The sequence below is a fragment of the Suncus etruscus genome, chromosome 4 (assembly GCF_024139225.1).
Source record: "Suncus etruscus isolate mSunEtr1 chromosome 4, mSunEtr1.pri.cur, whole genome shotgun sequence".
NCBI lineage: Eukaryota > Metazoa > Chordata > Mammalia > Eulipotyphla > Soricidae > Suncus > Suncus etruscus.
This window is the reverse complement of record NC_064851.1, coordinates 147,505,659-147,525,324: the sequence shown is the minus strand read 5'-3', so window position 1 is coordinate 147,525,324 and position 19,666 is coordinate 147,505,659. Positions and strand designations below refer to the sequence as shown.

The following is a 19,666-nucleotide window of genomic DNA, read 5'->3' as shown; positions in this document are numbered from 1 at the left end:
CAGGACGGACCCGGGTTCAATCCCTGTTATACCATATGGTCCCCTGAGCCTGCCAAGAGGGATTTCTGAGTGCAGAACCAGGAGTAAACCCTAAGCACCACTGGGGGTGGCCCCAAAACACAAGAACTGAAGAGATAACTGGTTACCAAAAATTCATTTTCTATTGATTTAAAGGAATGGGTGATTCAATTAATTGGTATTTGAAACAAATATCTCCAGAATTAGAAAATGTGAATGCAGGCAGGAGAAGGATGTGGGATCTGAAGCAAGGGTGGGCCCTGAAGAAGCTGTTGCATCTGACTAGGTTCTCCACCGTCTGTATCCTTCTAGTATAAATTCCTCCTCCTAATCTTCCTTCACATTTATTCTGTGCCAATTCCTTATCAATTTTGTGTCATCTTGTCGTTTGACGTTACCTTCATGATTATATTGTATGACTTGGTTTTTCTACAAAGTACAAAAATCATATAAAATAACCTGAGTCACAAATGCCCTAAGAATGACTTGGAATGGTTTCCTATAGACTAATGGTTTAGAGTTGAAATGGTTTTCTTCAGTGAAAGAATAGTTTAAATGTCATATTATTTGTATTTAAATAAAGTTTCTCTCAAACTTGAAAACAATTTCTTTGGCTTTGTTTGTTTTGGGGCCACACCCAGCAGTGCTCAAGAGTTACTCCTGGCAGTCTCATGGGACTATTTGGGATGCCTGGGATTGAACTCAGGTTAACCTGCTTGCAAGGCAGCTGTGCTATCACTTTGGCCACAATTTCTTTGGCTTTTTAGGAAATTTTGTGCAAGTCTCACTTTATATACAATAAAAGCAATATTTTGATGTTAACAGATATAAAGTTTCAATATCTACAAACTTAGACAATGATAAAAAAACTCACTTTCTAAAAAGTGGTCATTTTACTGCAATTTTGAGTGAAGCTAACAATGTGTACAAAAGCAGTGGATCTCAACTGTTTCACACCTAAGCTGGCATATGCCTGTGCACTGCTTTGAAGGTTGGCAGTTAACAGCCACCAAGGCAGACCTGTGATTTTTTTGTTTGTTTGTTTGTTTGTTTTATTTTATTTTTATTTTTGTTTTTTGACTTTTGGTTTTTGGGTCACACCGGCTGTGCTCAGGGATTACTCCTGGCTCTGTGCTCAGAAATTGCTCCTGGCAGGCTCGGGGGACCATATAGGATGCCGGGTATTAAACCGGGATTCGTCCTGTGTTAGCCGAGTGCAAGGCAAAAATCCTACCTACCTGTGTTATCGCTCCAGCTCTATTTTGTATTTTTAAATTTTTTATCATAAAATACTGTTTATTACTTCCCCAAACATGACTTACCCCAGTTGTAAGTTAGGGTGATTTGATACTGAGAATTTCTGAAAAAGAAACAATATTAATAATGGACTTTACAGAAATAGACCAGTACCTTTATATAGATTTAAATACCTGCTCAACTTACGAAACCAGTAAGGAAATTTTCCTTCATATATACTGTTTTTTTTTTTTTTTTTTTTTTTTTTGGTTTTTGGGCCACACCCATTTGACACTCAGGGGTTACTCCTGGCTATGCGCTCAGAAATCGCCCCTGGCTTCGGGGGACCATATGGGACGCCAGGGGATCGAACCGTGGTCTGTCCTACGCTAGCGCTTGCAAGGCAGACACCTTACCTCTAGCGCCACCTTCCCGACCCCATACTGTTTTTTTTTTGTTTTTTTTTTTGGTTTTTGGGCCACACCGGCGGTGCTCAGGGATTACTCCCGGCTGTCTGCTCAGAAATAGCTCCTGGCTTGGGGGACCATATGGGACACCGGGATTCGAACCAACCATCTTAGGTCCTGGATTGGCTGCTTGCAAAGCAAACACCGCTGTGCTATTTCTCTGGGCCCCTTCATATATACTTTTAGGAAAAAAAATTTTTTTTTTAAATTGGGAAAACTGGGGCCCGGAGAGATAGCACAGCGGCGTTTGCCTTGCAAGCAGCCGATCCAGGACCAAAGGTGGTTGGTTCGAATCCCGGTGTCCCATATGGTCCCCCGTGCCTGCCAGGAGCTATTTCTGAGCAGACAGCCAGGAGTAACCCCTGAGCATCGACGGGTGTGGCCCAAAAACCAAAAAAAAAAACAAACAAAAAAAAATTGGGAAAACTGTACAACATAAAAGAAATGCAAATATATAAAATAAAATTCGCTTATTATGAGTTCTACTTATATAAAATTTCTATTTTTTAATTTTTAAATAAAATATATTTTTAAATTTAATAAAAATTTTTATTTTATCATTATTTTATTGTTTTTAATAAAATTAATTCTTTGAATCACCATGAGATAGTTACAAAGTTATTCATGATTGAGTTGTCATACACTAATAATCATCCCTTACCAGTGCACATTTCCTATCACAAGTGTCCTTGGTTTCCCCCCACCCCACCTCCACCTACCTCTACAGCAGACATTTTTCTTCTTTCTTCCTTTTTGGTTTTCAATCGTGTTACTAAAGGGGCATCATGCATGTCACTTTATCTCCTTTCAGCAACCAGTTCTTGTCTAGATTGGTCATTTCTAACTGTCTTTGTCATAGTGGTCCTCTTTGCCCTGACTCTCTGCACTGTCCTATTTGTGGTAACCTTCTTACCATGCACTGGTCCACCTGATCTTCAATTTTACTGTTTCTGGATATTATTATCATGCAATCAGTTATTTTTCTCTATCTCACAAATGATTGAGATTATTCACATTTCACTCAGCATAATAATCACCATATCCACCCATATATGTCAATTTCATGACTTCAATTTTCCTAACAACTGTATAGTATTTCATAGTATTCTATTGTGTAGATGCACCATGATTTCTTTATCCACTCATCTGTTCTCGGGCACTTGGGTTGTTACCAGATTCTGGCTATTATGAATAGTGCTGCAATGAACAAAGGAAAGCAGAGGACTTTTCTGCATGGTGATTTTGTGTTCCTATGGAATATCCTTAGGAGTGGTATTACTAGATCATATGGGATCTAATTCAGTATTCTTTAACTTTGTACATGTGAGGACCAGCATCTGGCTTGCATACTGGTCCAGGGACCAGCACTTATAACTGAACTGGTCGAAGTGTTTTTCAGCCTTTCTACACTGACAGAGTGGCCCCAGTGGTTGAGGAATACTGATTTGTAGCAAATTTCATTAAGCAGTATTTATTCTAAATTTGCTCATTGAACTTTGTATTTAAAATATTGGAAGGGCGGGGCCGGGCGGTGGCGCTAAAGGTAAGGTGCCTGCCTTGCCTGCGCTAGCCTTGGACGGACCGCGGTTCGATCCCCCGGTGTCCCATATGGTCCCCCAAGCCAGGAGCAACTTCTGAGCACATAGCCAGGAGTAAACCCTGAGCGTTACCGGGTGTGGCCCAAAAACCAAATATATATATATATTGGAAGGGCTGGGACCAGAGTGGTGGTACAGCGGCAGGGCGTTTACCTTGCATGCAGCTGACCTGGGACGGACCACAATTCAATTCCTCGGCATTCCATATGGTCCCCCGAGCCAGAAGCGATTTCTGAGTGCATAGCCAGGAGTAAACCCCTGAGTGTCACCCGAGTGTGGCCCCAAAACGAAACGAAAATATTGGAGGGGGAAACACACTGATGATGCTCAGGGATTACTCCTGGCAGTGTTTGGCAGACCTTGAGGTTCTAGAATAGAACCTGAGCCTCCCATATGTGAAGCATGTGCTCTAACCCTTTTAGCCTTTCTGGGTCCCCTTAGCTTTTTTTCTTTTTAAAGTCACAATAGATGTTACATTAAAAAAGTTTGATTTTTTTTTTTTTTTTTTTGGTTTTTGGGCCACACCCAGCAGTGCTCAGGGGTTACTCCTGGCTGTCTGCTCAGAAATAGCTCCTGGCAGGCACGGGGGACCATATGGGACACCGGGATTCGAACCAACCACCTTTGGTCCTGGATCAGCTGCTTGCAAGGCAAACACCGCTGTGCTATCTCTCCGGGCCCAAAGTTTGATTTTTTTGAGGCACTGATTTACAATGCTGTTCATGACAGGGTTTCATGCATACAATGTTCTAGCACTTTACAATTAAAAGTTTGCTTATCTTTACACTGGCTCAGTGTTTCTGTCCCCTATCTGAACCTCTTCTGTCCCCCCAGGTTCAGTTCTATAGACCAGTTCTTAGGTTATGTAGTCTGTGACCCCTTGTAATTCACTTACTCATTTTTTTCTATCCCACATGTTTATTTTGTATGTCATATTTTTCTATATATATATATAAAATATAGATTGCCATTCACAAAAATGATAGAATCCCTGAACTGTAGTGTGTGTAAAAAAATCCAGTCATCTTGGGGCTTGAGAGATAGCACGGAGGTAGGGCATTTGCCTTGCACACACAAGGACAGTGGTTCGAATCTCAGCATCCCATATGGTCCCCCGAGCCTGCCAGGAGTGATTTCTGAGTGTAGAGCCAGGAGTAACCCCTGAGCACTGCTGGATGTGACCCCTCCCTCGAAATCCAGTGGTCTTACATTACTTATGGATGAAATTCTGTGGGGGGGGGGCAGCCATAAAGGGTTGGAGAGCATGTGGAAACTCCGATTCAATTTGTAGCATTGTGTGAGCCCGAGCACCTCAGGGAGCAACCCTGAGCATCTTACTGTGTCCACATGTGATGAGCATGTTGATGCCAGGATCAAAGCCAGGACTCCTACATGCAATGCATATGTTCTAACCTTGAACCAAGTTCCTGGCCCACGAATGAGTTTGGGGTATAGGCAGTTAGGACATAGCAATGCCACTTTCAGTCATGCTACAGGCTCTCAGCATACCAGGAAGCCACACCCTCCTCAGAAAGAACATTCCAGGCTGCAGTGTCTGTGACTAATAGTCAGAATGTGCCAGTGCTTTGCTTTCCCTGAGTGGATCCCTAACTAAGCTGTGAAGTGGAGCAGTAACCAGCCTCTTACTTTTCCTGTAATAAAACTGAGAAAGTTCCAGACCCTTCTAATGGAGTTGGCCTGGCCAGTACAAAAATGGCATTTTGGTATTTTATATTTCTTCTGGTATTAACTAGGAAGTAAAATAAGTAAATAAGTGTCATCTAATTTCTGTCAACTGTTCTGTGGTGTTTACACTGCTGCTTTATACCATATCCTTCAGCCAGTCAGAAAGTTTAGGGTAACCTAGGTTCTTCTGATTAAAAAAAAAATGCCAGAACATGTGGGTGGCCTCTAAACAAAACCAAAGAAGCACCTAATTTCTCTGTGGGGTTGGAGAGAGTATAGGGGTTAAATCAGGCTTTCTATGTGGCAGATCAGGTTCCATTCCAGCACCATTGGTGTGGTCATGTAATCCCTGAACCTTACAAACTGGACACCATGAGGCCCCTGCCATAAACCTTGGAGTCCTATGCTCCTAGAGCAGTGATCCAGACTGACCTTCATTGCATCCCCACAATCAAAATTAAAACTTTGTTCGCACAAAAACAGAGGCATGGAAATTTACATGACAAGGTCTGAATTCCAAGTTTGCTTTGGTTTTAATTACATGCCCAAATGCATAAAACCCTACAAAATTCAGCAAAATTGTCATCTTTTCTATTTTCAGACTGAAATATGGAGCTCATAAAAGTGAAGCTGTCATAAATTTCACACTCAGGGATACTGTGACTTACAACCAGGAAAACACATCCACACCCACAGTTAACAGTGATAAACAGTTTTTATTCAGGCAATGAAACATGGAAAAAATATATTAGTAATTATTATAATAATTTCATTTGTGTGAGTATAACTTTTACAAATATTTACCTGACATATAAAAGGGAAATTACTGTGCATATAAAATTTATGTAGATGACTTTTCCACACAACATAATCCTGATAGCAGTAGTCAATGCATCGGTCGTTCCTCCAGACATCTTAGAGGCCCCTCACACACTTCATGGCACCCGTAGAAACACAGTGGCGGGTGTGCTATGAACAGTTAGTTACTGGTTGGCACATTACTACAAATGTTATCTATTGGCAAACACATCTGCTAACAGCAACACTGAAAAAGTTCACTGCTACTGGTGAGATTTCAAAGAAATGCCTGGTTCCTAACTCATTGGGAAGGAGGCCCTAGGCGGAAGCTGGGATGTGGAACAACCTTGAAGGCCCTGTTCCTGGTCAAGGGGTGGTTTTGAAGTTTAAATTTGTCTGTTCCCTTGTGAAAATGTTTCATAAATATAGAATCAATCAGTTAACAACATGATCAGGAAACACTGTTTGGAGTATAGTTCAGATACCACTAGAAGGCAGAGGGAAAAGTGGTACCTTTACATTTCAAAATGAAGAATACAGGGACAGTTGAAGCCACATCTCAGCCCTATGCCAGGCCTCCTCCAAAGGAGTTAAAGCGTTTCACAGATTGCCACGGGCCAGCATTGCACACAATACCTCTGTATTAGAACTATAACCAGAATATATATTTATATATGTAATAGCTGTAACCATATTATAGTTAATAGACATTCCTTAGGAATCTTGTCTGTCCAAATTTAACTGCATGCTAAGAGGCACAGAAATGGGATTGCATTTGGACAAAAAAAACTATGAAAAGTGCAATCTTTAGTCTCCAGAATGCTTAGCTCTGGGTACTAGGGAGTGCTCTTCACCGAAAAGCTATAGTTTGTATTATCTTCCAGCCTTAGAGATATGTGTCTACTAGGCTTATTATTTCAGCTTGACCATGGGAGACTCATGGTGTGGATAGTGAATTGTTTTTTAAGATCACTGGAACTCAGAGGCAAAGTCTTTTGTTTTGGGCAAAAGTCTCCACAAAATATTTATTGAAATCGGTGAAGATGATGACATCTTAGACCTTTGGCTTGACATTCTGGGATTCCCAGACTCTATTCTGTAATAAGCAAATACTAATAATATACTATCTCTTAAATTCTTTAGAATATATACACCTGTAATTTAAATCCCTTTTTCATGTCTGAGGCCCTTACATTGGACTCTTGGCACCAAGACAAAAAATTTTCTTAAAAGGAAAAAATGGAAACATAAAAGGAACACTTGATGGGGGCTGGCGTGGTGGCGCTAGAGATAAGGGTGCCTGCCTTGCCTGTGCTAGCCTAGGACGGACCTAGGTTCGATCCCCCGGCGTCCCATATGATTCCCCCAAGCCAGGCGCGATTTCTGAGCTCATAGCCAGGAGTAACCCCTGAGCGTCACCAGGTGTGGCCCAAAAACCAAAAAGGAACACTTGAGCTTTCAACACCTAGTTTCTTCCCAAGTCTGAGCATAGGTTCAGATGGTCATAAAATGATAGATACATTTGTGGGCAATTATCATTATAGGGGAGAATCAAAAGTAAACAAAAATGAACTTTAGCTTTTACTCTATTAGATGTACTAAATTGTTTCCAACTAGTTTTCCACAGCTCTCACCAAAGCCTGCTTTTCAAAACCGTAATTTTGAATTTGAGACCTACCACCATACCCTATGTAATATTCGTTTAAAAGGATTTCAGTCTGGCTAGTTTGGGTCAAATTATGAATATTTGGGGTATCTGTAACTAGAACTAAATAGGGGCTGCTCATTGAAGTTACCTGTGTGAGTTGCACAAAGAGGACACATTAAAAAGGGGAAACAGGCTGGGAAGAAAAAAAGGGTAACTTGTTATCCTTCAAAATGAAATGTAAATCTTCAGCATCCATATCATCTGGGAATGCTGCCAAATCCTGTTTTTCACCATCATGTGATTCTCCACTTCCTAATTTGGGTTGGGTCTGAAGAAGCTAAAACCACGAGAACACTTGCCTCTCAGTAATTCCAGTAGTTTTATGGAACAAAAGGTTTGGGCAGGTCATTGGCTTCCAGGAGCTTCTCCAAATAAAGTCAATGTTGGGAGGTCTGACTGTAACTGGCTGGCCAGCCAAATGAAAACCAGTTTGGTCTGCCTTGCACTAAATTCTCCCATTTAAACTACCTTTCTACACCCTAGCAGTCAACTCATAAAATGTTTCTGAATCTTGACAAGGTCACCTAAAACCCCTAAAATTGCTCTGCCAGTAGTTCCTTCCATGGCCCTTTCAACCTGGTAGTAAGACTTATTATGTATTTATTTGTGGGTGGTTTATTTTGGCTACACCTGGCAGTGCTCAGGGGGCTGTAGGTCACGGCAAAAATCAAACCAGGGTATGCCACGTGAAAGCTAAGTGCCTTAACCCCTGTATTTATTAACCCCAGCCTTGTTGTGACCAACAAGCATCTTTGATGCAAAATTGTAGGCAGAGTTATTTTTCCTCTTTGGTTGGGGTCACACTTGGTGGTGCTTAGGAATTATATTCCTCATCCTGTTCGAAGGATGATCTGAGGCGGTGCTTGGGAACCATATGTGGTGCCAGAGATTAAACCGGGGTTGGCCTTATGTAAAGGCAAGTACCTCACCTCCCCTCTAGGCAGAGTTCTACAAGACTTTTCAAATTATTTTGGACATATATGCGTTTTTGGGTCACACCTGATGTGCTCAGGGATTACTCCTGGCGGGTTTCGGGGGACTATATAGGTTGCAGGGGATAGAACCCAGGCCGGCTGAGTGCACAAGTGTCCTACCTACTGTACTGTCTCTGGCCTCATTTTTAAAGAAGTACGCATACTTCTGCCCAGTATATTATTTTATGTTGTTTTGATTTGTGAGGAGGGAGCACTCATGTGGTGCTCAGGGGCTACTCCCGGCTTAGGGACCACATAGTACAGATCAATGCTGAGGTTCCCATATGCAAAGCATGCACTCCAAGCCTCTGAATATCTTCCTGGTCCTTACTATATTCTCTTGATTTGCTGGCTCTGCAGATATATATATCCCTTTGCCACCCCTCCTCTTCCTGCTATATATTTTTTCTTTTCTTCCGATTTTGGTTTCTGGACCATACCCTGTGGTGGTGCTCAGGAATTATTCCCGGCTCTCTGTGCTCAGGGGTCCATATGAAGTGCTAGGAATAGAACCAAAGTTGGCTGCATGCAAGGCAAGAGCCTTGCCTCTCATACTAATATATTTCTGTCCCCATTTCCATTCTTTTAAAAAATTTTTTTATTTTGGTTGGGGGAGGGGATCATGGCTGGGGGTGCCTGGGAGCTATATCCACTCTGCAGAGGTTGCTCTTGGCAGTCCTCAGGAGACCATGGTGTGTCAAGATCAAACTCAGGTCTCCTGAAAAGAAAATAGGTGCCCTTTGAGCTATCTTCCTAGCCTTACATTTTTGCTCATGTTGGAAAACATTCATCTATTAAATGAGAATGAAGATGTCTTCTCATATTGGTCAAGGCTGAAAGACATTATTTAACAAGGACCCTTTTGTAATCTTCATGTGGCAACTTCATTTGCTGGGGTAGAAGAAATCTCTTCTACCATGCTAGAAAAGGATTGCTGTCACCTCTGTCTGTTTCAACATATAGTTACTATTTTTTTTATATTCACGTAGCCTGAAGAAATAGAAATTTATAATGGAAATTTATAAGCTTTTTGTGTGCAACACAGGTCAGTATAATAAAAAGAACATAGTTATGTCACTAAACACAGCAGCGAAAAAGGTTTATAGCAGCGCATCTTTCTGCAAAATTCAATTTCCTTCCAGCAGAGGGAGGACTGACAGAGGAGATCAGTGACCGACACAGGATACCCCTGTTCTCTCCTCGGAGTATGGCAGGCACAGCTTGCCCTCCCAAGTACAGCAACTGCTCCCAAAGCCAAGTGATTGTCCAGTCACTTATCCAAGCATAGATAATTTTTAGATTTTTTCATATATAATATTAAGACAAAAGGCTTTTAAAATACAGCCTAAGCACCGATGATGAGAAATACATATTGGCAAATGCAACTTCTGGCTTTAAGCGCCATTACTAATCTCCCTGGGCTAAAGATCGCACCCACGTGAATTAATACATTGCTAAAAGTGTTTTTCATTTAAAGATCTAGAAGTTCATCACTAGGCATAAATCATCAATTCATTGTTGAAGTGAGATCATGCAATACTAATTTTACAAGAGAAATACAAAAACTTCTTTGTACTACACATAGTGCATATCACCATGAAGACTTTTCGGTGTAAGATTAAGACAAAAGAGGAATTTAAAACATTTCTATGGATTTGGTTTTACCTATCAAACGGAAGGCAATTAACTGGCATCACATGGAAAACCTCCATTCTGGGCTTAATGTGCCCCACTATTCTGATCCAAGTCCAGTGAGAGGCTGAGGAATTTGGCCTAGTGTCCACACTCCTCCTGCAATCTTCAAATGGTCTTTGTTGAAAAGTATGCAAACGCTGCTTGGTTTTGGAGTGGTTCACAGGATTTTTACTGCTTGTTTTACTAAAAAAAACTATTATCTTAAGTTTGAGAGGATTTTCTGCCTTTAAGAAGAAAGGTCTGAAGAATAATGCATCATACACATAAAATTCCAACCATTCCTTCACCTTAAAACTTCTCAGGGATTTAAATGACCTTTGCAAATAAGATTTACACTTTTGACAAGTAGATTTTCTGTGCAAATTTCAATTAGGTAGTAATAAAAAATAAAGAGTAAATGTTGATTTTGTAGCAACAAATGGATGCAGAGAAGACTTCCAGGCTCCAGGAGACATTTGCCAAACCTAACTCTTGAGGGAGTCTTATGCTACTCATGTGAAGAGCAGACATGGTCTGTCTGAGGACAAACCAGAGTGCTATACTCCAGAGGCTCAAGTGTGTCTAAACAGGGCATCAGGAAAAAGAGCAAGAAAGTCTTACCCAGGTGTGAGCCCGAGACTGTGGTTTCAGAATGTGACACAAGTCTAGGGTAGCCCCAATCACTGTGAATCCCTTCAAATTCTGAAAAAGGGTCCTATTACATTTACTTTTGTAAAGAAGTCTTTATCTGACTATGCTTCAGCATAGAGAGAAACGCATTAGTGCAAACAGGTACTGGAGAGTTCATTCTTGTTCATAAACTGGAAGTAACAGGAATGATATCAAATCAGGTCCCTATTATGGAAAGAACGTTACAGATGAAATAAAGGGTCATAAAAATGGTTCAAAGGGTAGAGCACATGCTCTGCAAGCAGGTGCCCTTGGGACCCATGACCCCTGAGCTCTCTAGGAATGACTCTGGAGCACAGAAACAGGACGAGCCCCCAAGTGCCACCAGATGTGACTCCAAATTCCAAAATTAAATAAAATGAAAGATAAAATAGACCACCAAGAAAAATCAGAGATGACCCCAAACTGACAAAATCCTAAACACATCACATTTCAAAATGTCAAGATGACCTTAAAACAAAAGGAAGCTAGAAAAATCGGGTACCCAAACTGAGCAGCCCATTTAACAGAACCCAGGAAGGAAATGGAAAAGCATGGCCAGAGCGGCCTTCCTTTTGAGACTTTACAACACCAACGTTTCTTCCAGGCCTGTGTTTCAGTGGCAGCAAAGCAGGACGGCCAGCAGTAGACATGTGCTTTTCCCCCCTCCCCACCTATTTTTTTTTTTCTCTAAAAGGGGCAATTATTACTGAATAAGGCAAGGTAACTGTGATCATGAGAAGCAGCCAAGCGCAGATCTGCTGAGCCAACAGGAGAAACTCAGTCGGTTTTACCCATCTTTGCAATCAGTTCATCACAGATTTTCGTCAGTTCTTCGATTTCTTGGTTCTGGAAGATAAGAGATAATATGCAGGCCACTGTTCTGAGATAAAGCTTAGTTACGAGACTGCCTACACTTTACCTAGACACCCTAACTCCGTGACCCCTAACTTTACTACAGCAAACACATTTTAAAGAAAGGAAAACTTCTTCACTGGAAAATGTTCACATGCTCAGAGTTATGCTTGAATTGCTTAGGGGAAGAGGATAGTTAGCTGTCTGTAGCTTTTATTTGAACTGATTAGATCTGATTTTCTCTGGAGAACTAACATTCTAAGTCTTCTCTGTCTATCAGGGGTTTATCAGACTGGTGATGTAAACCTCTATTTTAGTTGAATGGCTGCAACCTGAAAAGGCACAGAACTAGAGAACATAGTAAGAAAAATGTGAGTGGCACAAAAGGAAGCCCAAGAGTGACTGAGCAGAGAGAAACAGGCACTATTGCTATGCCTGCTTTTCATTTACTGGTTGTTTGTCAGCCATGGCCCTATTCACTTTCTGAGTCAAGTCAGTCTTCAATTCTTGGCAGTGTAGGATGTGGTTTCTACCCACTAGGGAATAGTGGCATCTGTCAGTTGTGATAACCACATACATACTCCAGATGTCCCCTGCAGGGTAAAACTGCAATGATGGAGCAAGATGGCTTGAGATATTGCTTATCAGAATCTGACAAAGCGGAGTCTGGCACCCTAAATTTCAGAGAGTGCGATATCCTGAGTACCTGCTTATGCTTGCGGCCTGGCACTTCCTGGTTTGCCCATCTATCTGTATCTGTACCAGAGACCACTTGGATCCACCATATACCTTCTGCTGAAGGGCCCTTTCCAGTGACTCCACTTTCATCTGCTCTTTCCGCAGTCCGGCGTGGAGAGCTGCACTTTCAGCCTTTGCTTTTGTTCGAACCTGAGCAATTTCTTCATTGGCTCTGTTTATGATGGTTTATTTGCAGAATAAAGAGACAAAAGCACATACTTGGTTATCCTCACAGCTAATGAGTCAAGTTACAAATCTCAGGGAGAGAGAAAAGAGGAATCTGATTGAAAAAATTCTATTTTAATCGATAAAATTGTGATTCATAACAAATTGCTATGGAGATTTCCTTGGTATAAACCAATGGTAGTTGTAGAGTCAAAATGGCCTTTGTGGACCAGGAATAGGCTCTAGTAGCAGAGCACACTGCAAGGCATGTGTGAGGTTTGATTTCCATTTCCAGCACATGGGGCCTAAGCACCAATAAAGAGAACCCTGGTGACCCCCAAGCACTGCTGGGAGTCACCCCAGAACAAGAGGTTCAATGGTCTTCCAAGATCTTATAACTAGAAAACAAAATCACAGGGCGGTTTCTACAATCTTCAATTTCTTTAAACCCAGAATGATATTGGGCAAGACTATTCAGTTGTAATTGCAGCTAGAGTCAGGATTCTAACCATTGATACCTATAAGACAAAGACCGACTTTAAGAGGAATTAAAAAAAAAAAAAAAACCTATGTCAATTAACAAACAGCCAGTTAACTGATGATGAGAGAATGTTAAAGCATATCAAAGGTGGGGCCGGTGAAGTGACGCTAGAGGTAAGGTGTCTGCCTTGCAAGCACTAGCCAAGAAAAGGACCACGGTTCTATCCCCGGTGTCCCATATGGTCCCCCAGCCAGGGGCAATTTCTGAGTGCGTAGCCAGGAGTAACCCCTGAGCATCAAACGGGTGTGGCCCGAAAAACCAAACCAAAACAAAACAAAACAAAAAACCCAAAAACAAAACAAAGCAAAAAAAAAAAAAACATATCAAAGGCATGTAGATTTAATGCATTTTTGGAAATTGACTGAACTGGCAAAAATGAGTAAGGACAATCCTGCCCCTAGTTGGCAGAGCTTCAAGGAGGCAGGGTCACAAATGGCCAGAGGGATGAGAGCCAATGTTTCATTCACTGGAGGGTCCTATGTGGTGAGTGTCACAGCATGACAAGGTATTCTCTGATCCAGCAATTCTCTTCTATTCCCTATGGCAAAATCCTAAGTGGAACAATGTGAGTGGGTAGGCATATTCCCTAAAGCCTTCTCTGCCACTAGAACTGTGAGACTAAATGCCTATTAAAAAATGGAGCAGTCCTAAACCCTAATATAAATTGGACTGAACTAGGGTGGTAGACCGAAGTGGCAAAGTGCATCCCAACATGTGTGAGGTCCTGGTCCCTGAAACCTAGCACCACCAGGCTTAAGCATGAAACTTCAAGCCCATACCAGGAGACGGGCACTACTGGTAGTAGCCTCAAACCCCTCCCCTCCCCTCACCCCACCAACACAAGCTCCAACAACATGGGGCATATCCCCTAGTTCAAAAAAGCAAAATAAAAACAGAAACAAACTATAAATCTCCTATCTGCCACCAGTTTGTCAGAGGAGGTGCCTGACCAATCCAAGCACTTGGATCTGTGATGCTAACAGGCTCTTCAAAGCCTTCAATACTGGCAGCAGCAAGAAATGGGAGAGCTCAAGTTACTGCCCAGGAACCAGTGTGGGAAGGATTAGAGACACATTTGGGGGCACATTTAGTTTTATAGGACCCAGTGAGTTTGTCTACAAGGAAAGGAAAAACTAGTTTGTTGAACCTCAAAACAGGTTCAAAACATAATAGCTACAAAACAGGCCTAGGAACTTGGCTAGGGAAGGGGCACTGCTACAATCCATGTAGGAAAGAGTGTCTGAACCCATACATCATGCAAGTCTTCAGGGCACTAGAAAATTCCTTTCCAGAGATGTTGCAGTCCGAAACCCAAGATGGGAGTCAGATCTACATAGACAGAAGTGCCAGTGATTTTAGCAAAGAATAATAATTGTGGCGCCAAGCCCTGAGCCATCAGAGCTAAGTAGAGGGCAGAGTTTCTGGTTACAAAAACCTGGCCTATTGCTTTGCCCAGCAATGGAAGGATCTGGGCAAATTGGTCTTGAGAGAAACCCATCACCCACAACAGATACCTGAGGCTGGGCCAAGTAGTATAGGGTCCTAGACTGTGAGTTCAGAGAAGGGGAGAGGGGACAGTGAGAGAATTGATATCCAGGTTGTACTCCACACACAAGACACTGATCAAAGGAAACCCGTAATAAATCTCACACCAAAAGTATTCAATGAAAACAGAACAAATCCAAATAACCAAGAGCCAGAAGGCTTTTCTTGAGAAAACAAAGAAAACGCCTCCCGAAAGTTAACTAGTGATAGTAAGAGAAAAGAATCCTCAGAAGCCAATCTTAATGATACAGAAACAGGGAGACTCTAAAAGATCACAAATGTAAAGTAACCAAAAGTTGGGAAACTGATTTTTTCCCCTTCAATGAATCTTCCCACCATCATGAAAAGTGAAATTAAATAAGCACAAGATCTTACTTGTCAAGCTTCTCTTCTGCATGTATTTTCAGGGCCTGGTATCGCTGCTCCTCTTGTTTAACTCTGGCTAAGTAATCCTGGGCACATTTTTTCAAGGCTTCTTCATTCTGTTTCAAAGTAATAATTTCAAATAAAAAGAACAGGTCATTCCTTAGATCTTCTACCATGTATTGAAAAACCTAATAAATTTTGAAGTTCTTGAGTCATTTTCCATAGTAATTTTGAAAACTATTAGCTCACTGGTACAAGAATTCTCATTGGAAAAATTCTAGAAAATATCTTCATATGTGAATCTGAGAAGCAAACACTAAGGTTCAGTTCCATCCCCTTTAAGATGGAACTATTGTTAAGGAAAAGGCTCGAAGACAGATGCACACACTTTGAATATAAGAATCCTGGCTTAATCCCTGCTTCGTATGATTCCCAAAGCACCTAGCTGGGAGTAGTCCTGAGGTGCCCCTCGGAATGACCCCCAAATCCAAAACTGAAACTTGAGAATGGAGTTATAGGTAAACACAAAGTGTGTGCTGAATTTAGTTTAATCTGACAACACAAGCTCCAAGCCAGCATCGTTGGGCGTAGCCATATGCCCCCCACCCCCCAGAACTACAGAGCCTGAGCACCACTGCATCCAGGGACCCAAGAATTAGGCTGTCAGGCTTCGGTGGGAAGTATCACTGAGAGACATTCCTGCACTGTCTGAGCACTTCTCGGGAGTCTCCCTTCCATAAATAAGGCAGTAAGTGGCACTGGAGTCCTGTTTTAGATTAACTAGTCAATTTTATTTAAATTTTAAATTAATTTTTCTAGGTTTCCTTTATTCTTTTTAATATTAAATAAAAGTTCATCACTGTATGCTGAAAATCTACCTTCTTTAAATAAACAGAAAGGACCTTGTAAATGCAGCGAAGGAGAAACTCCCTTGCACTTGGTTCCAAATTTTTTTTTTTTTTTTTGGTTTTTGGTTTTTGGTTTTTGGTTTTTGGGCCACACCCGGCAGTGCTCAGGGGTTTCTCCTGGCTGTCTGCTCAGAAATAGCTCCTGGCAGGCACGGGGGACCATATGGGACACCGGGATTCGAACCAACCACCTTTGGTCCTGGATCGGCTGCTTGCAAGGCAAATGCCGCTGTGCTATCTCTCCGGGCCCGGTTCCAAATTCTTCAGAGTGAGGATCACCCACTTTGTGAAAGGCTTCTCTGAAATTTACTACCTGCATTTTTTAGAGATACTACTAGAACCCCTTTTGGCTCTACTAATGCTTACTAGGTGGGTGGCAAAAACATTTAAGACTGAGGATTTTGGTTTATACACTCTGGTGTAACGTGGCTTTACTGGCTTGAACCCAAGTAGAGAAATCATTAAAAAATGCCACCCAAGGGATGAGACAGAACGACCACAGAAAGACAGGGGGAGAAGAATCTCCTGGCTAGAATGAAGGACACAAGGCCAGCAGTGGTCCTGGATCTCCCTTTAAAATACTCGCAGGTATCTAGCACTGGTACTGCTCTGGGCTTACTCCTTGCTCTAGGCTCGGGGCTCACCCCTGGTGGTGGTAGGGAGATCAAATAGGATGCTGGGAATTGAACTCAGATACGTTGCATGCAAAGCAAGTACCCTGTCCACTATACTGTCTCTCTGGCCTCTAACTCACAAAATAATTCTAGCAAGGAGAGATTTAAAAAGGACATCCTACCTTCTTAAACCCTTCCAAAACACCTTTCAGGTTCTCGTATCTCCTGAAGAGATCAGAAAGTGACCTTTCTACGGAGTTAAGGTCAGCCAGGGCCTGCTCTTTCTCCATGGTCAACTGCTGGAAGCTCTTCTGGGAGGTCATATTTGTCCTTTGTTCATCTTCTGCGAATCGAAACCAGTGACACATTCTTATTGCTCCAGAGTGTGATGACCAAGTACCCATTCCTAAGGGCTTAGAGCATAATATAGGGGGAGAGGTGATGGGGACAGGGGGAAGTTGGCAAGAGGTGGTTCCTGGTGTGTGCAGAGATGCTGCTACTAGAGGAAAGATCTGACAGAGACTTAAAGGAGCTGTGGTTTCGAGAAAGCCAGGCAGCTACTCTGAGAAGACTGTTTATGCAGTATCACACTAAAGAGGCTCTGGACTGGGAAGGCATTTGGTGATGAGAATATTTTAGTGCACAAGAGCAGAAAAAACTGTCACTCTCATGTAAAGGCACTTCAGCACATGACACAGGGAACTCAGCTTTGGGAGGTGTAAAGAAACTGTACCAAAATGGAGACTCCCCCACCACACACAATGACCAATGATGTGGTTTGCCTTATTAAGCTCTGTGTTCTCCATTACACATTTTCATAGATTTCAAATGCTGCAGTCCTCTAAAATGAACCAAATCATAAGCAGCATTATTATTTGTGGATTCTGTATCTATGAATTATTTATCTACAATTACCTACTTACTAATGTGTTTTTTTTAATTCCCTAACTAATACTTGCTGGTCATTCTCAGATATGCCCAGCAGACATTTTACTCATCTGGAATGTACCTTTCCCAGCAGAGGCTCAACAACCAAGACTGAATAATCATCCTGGCTACCTACCTGCTTAGTACAGTAACCAAGTGTCCTTTACACACCTATTTACTGCTGTGCTTTTTGTACTTTCATACATTTTTGTTAGTAGTCATTTTTAAAGAATAAAATCCAGGACTTCAATATGAATACAAACACTGAGTTGTCTTCCCAGCCTTGTTGGAGAGTTGGCTGCTCACAATGGCTCAAGTATGGTGCTGAAGTGCTGTCTACAGAGATGTGTCTGAGACAGATACGTGTATCATACAAGCTTTATTCAAGATCTCTAGTGCTGTTAGCCATCAACTAACTCAAGGTTAACAAGTCACCACCACTTGTTTATTAATGTGTCTTTAAATATAAATACAGAGGTTATGTACTGATCAGAAAAGACTATGATTAGAAGCTCTCAGGAACCTTAACCAATATTCAGTAATTTAGAGTTTACAGGGGCTTCATAGAACACATATACCGCAAATATGAGAATCAATTGAATTCAATTGATGTTTGCGTTCTGTTTTGAAAACTATTCAATGTTGGAATCCTACATTGGGGCCTAAAAGATGGTTCAATGGCCTGTTTGCCTGGCAGGCATGAGGTCATGAATTCAAACCCTAGTGCTACTCACGATGTATTAAAGCAATTCTAACATTTCTATTTTTTTAATATTAATTTTATTAAAACCATTGTTATTTGTAAAGTCCTTCATAGTTGGGTTTCAGACATACAATGAATCAGGGCCAGTCCCACCACCAGTGTCCATCTCCCTCCACCAATGTTCCCCAAGTGCATCCATACCAACCCCCTTACCCCAGCTGCCAGTATAGTAGACCCATTTTAAGTTTGGATTGTTAAAGTTTGGGTCTCTTGATTTCATTGTTGTTGCTTTTGGCTTGGATATTTAGTTCTGTCCTTTTTTAACACTACCAATGCATCTGAGACCACTTGGCCCCTGACTCCCATTCTCTCATATTTGTGTTTCTTCTCTTCCACTCAATGTTTTCTCTTCTCATTATACTCTGAGGCCAAAGAATCCTAACATTTCTGACATTTCCCTCCCACAGAAGGCCCAAGAAGACAACACAGTAGCCTGAGAAATACTGAAGGCTAACAAGAGGCTATGAGCTTAATCCCTGGTGTTAATCCCTGGTGCTTGTAAAGTAATCTAAGAGCTTCACGGTTCAGGAGCCCTGAGGAGTGAGGAAAAAAAAAAAAAAAGGTGCTGGATCTCACCCCAGAAAAAAATTTCCTTACCAATCATCTGGGCAATGGTCTTTTCATATTCAGCCACAATTTTCCTAAAAAGAAAAAAAAAAAAAAAAGCAGAATTTTTCAGACCTAGTTGAAACAGCTGAAACTTCCAACAAAAGTTGAAGAAATACTGCCCCACATCATTAGACACTAACATATTCTGACAAATTTATATAACACATTTATCTGCTTTCAGTTCTTTTTAAACTTTGAGGATGAACAGATAATACAGTGGGTAGGGTGCTTGCCTTGGGTTCATTTGGCCCCTCAAACCCTGCCAGGAGTAATTCCTGAGCAGAGCCAAGAGTAACCCCTGAACACTGCCAGGTATGATTCCCCCCTCCAATATATAAGGTTTATTAATTTTGAAAAAGGAAGACTATTTTTGGTTAGAGCCACACCTGAATGTGCTTAAAGCAACTCCTGGCTTAGGTTTGCTCCTAACAGTGCTAAAGGGAATATGCAGTGTCAGGGACTAAACCCAGGCCTCCTGCATGTAACGCACACATTCCCGTCCCATTGAGCAATCTCTCTAGCAAACATAAATAGATAATTTTATTTATTCATTCATTTTGTGTGCTAAACCTCACCATGCAGTGCTTAGTGATCAGTCACTCCCGCCGAAGCATGTGGGACCATATGAGGTGCTGGAGATCAAAGCCAAGTGGAAGGCCTTATCAACTGTACTATCTCTCCAGACCCAGATATTTTAAACAGATTATTAATTTTCTCAAACAGTAAGTTAATAACATTGAAATATTGTTGATAGATTAGCAATAACTGGAGATGAGTCATGGTATAAATAGCAAAGTCTTCAATTTA

At 41.5% G+C, this 19,666-nt stretch overlaps 1 protein-coding gene and 1 long non-coding RNA gene across 9 annotated transcripts in view; both read right to left on the bottom strand.

Annotated features, from left to right (window-relative positions):
* Positions 1-5,701: 5,701 nt before the first annotated feature.
* On the bottom strand, positions 5,702-7,284 carry LOC126006496 (uncharacterized). The gene is made up of 2 exons (XR_007494855.1): positions 7,254-7,284; positions 5,702-7,062 (listed from the first exon to the last, which is right to left on the bottom strand). It is a non-coding gene; the product is annotated as an uncharacterized LOC126006496 (long non-coding RNA).
* Positions 7,285-9,482: 2,198 nt separating this feature from the next.
* The window catches only part of TACC1 (transforming acidic coiled-coil containing protein 1), a 60,965-nt gene continuing 50,781 nt past the window's right edge, over positions 9,483-19,666 (bottom strand). For all 8 annotated transcript variants that reach the window (XM_049771841.1, XM_049771843.1, XM_049771842.1 and 5 more), the window contains 5 exons: positions 18,848-18,891; positions 16,743-16,903; positions 15,048-15,154; positions 12,473-12,593; positions 9,483-11,677 (listed from right to left, as the gene is read on the bottom strand). In XM_049771841.1, the coding sequence (XP_049627798.1) occupies positions 11,609-11,677; positions 12,473-12,593; positions 15,048-15,154; positions 16,743-16,903; positions 18,848-18,891 (502 nt within the window). In that variant the 3' untranslated portion in view covers positions 9,483-11,608. The remainder of the gene's footprint in view (positions 11,678-12,472; positions 12,594-15,047; positions 15,155-16,742; positions 16,904-18,847; positions 18,892-19,666) is intronic.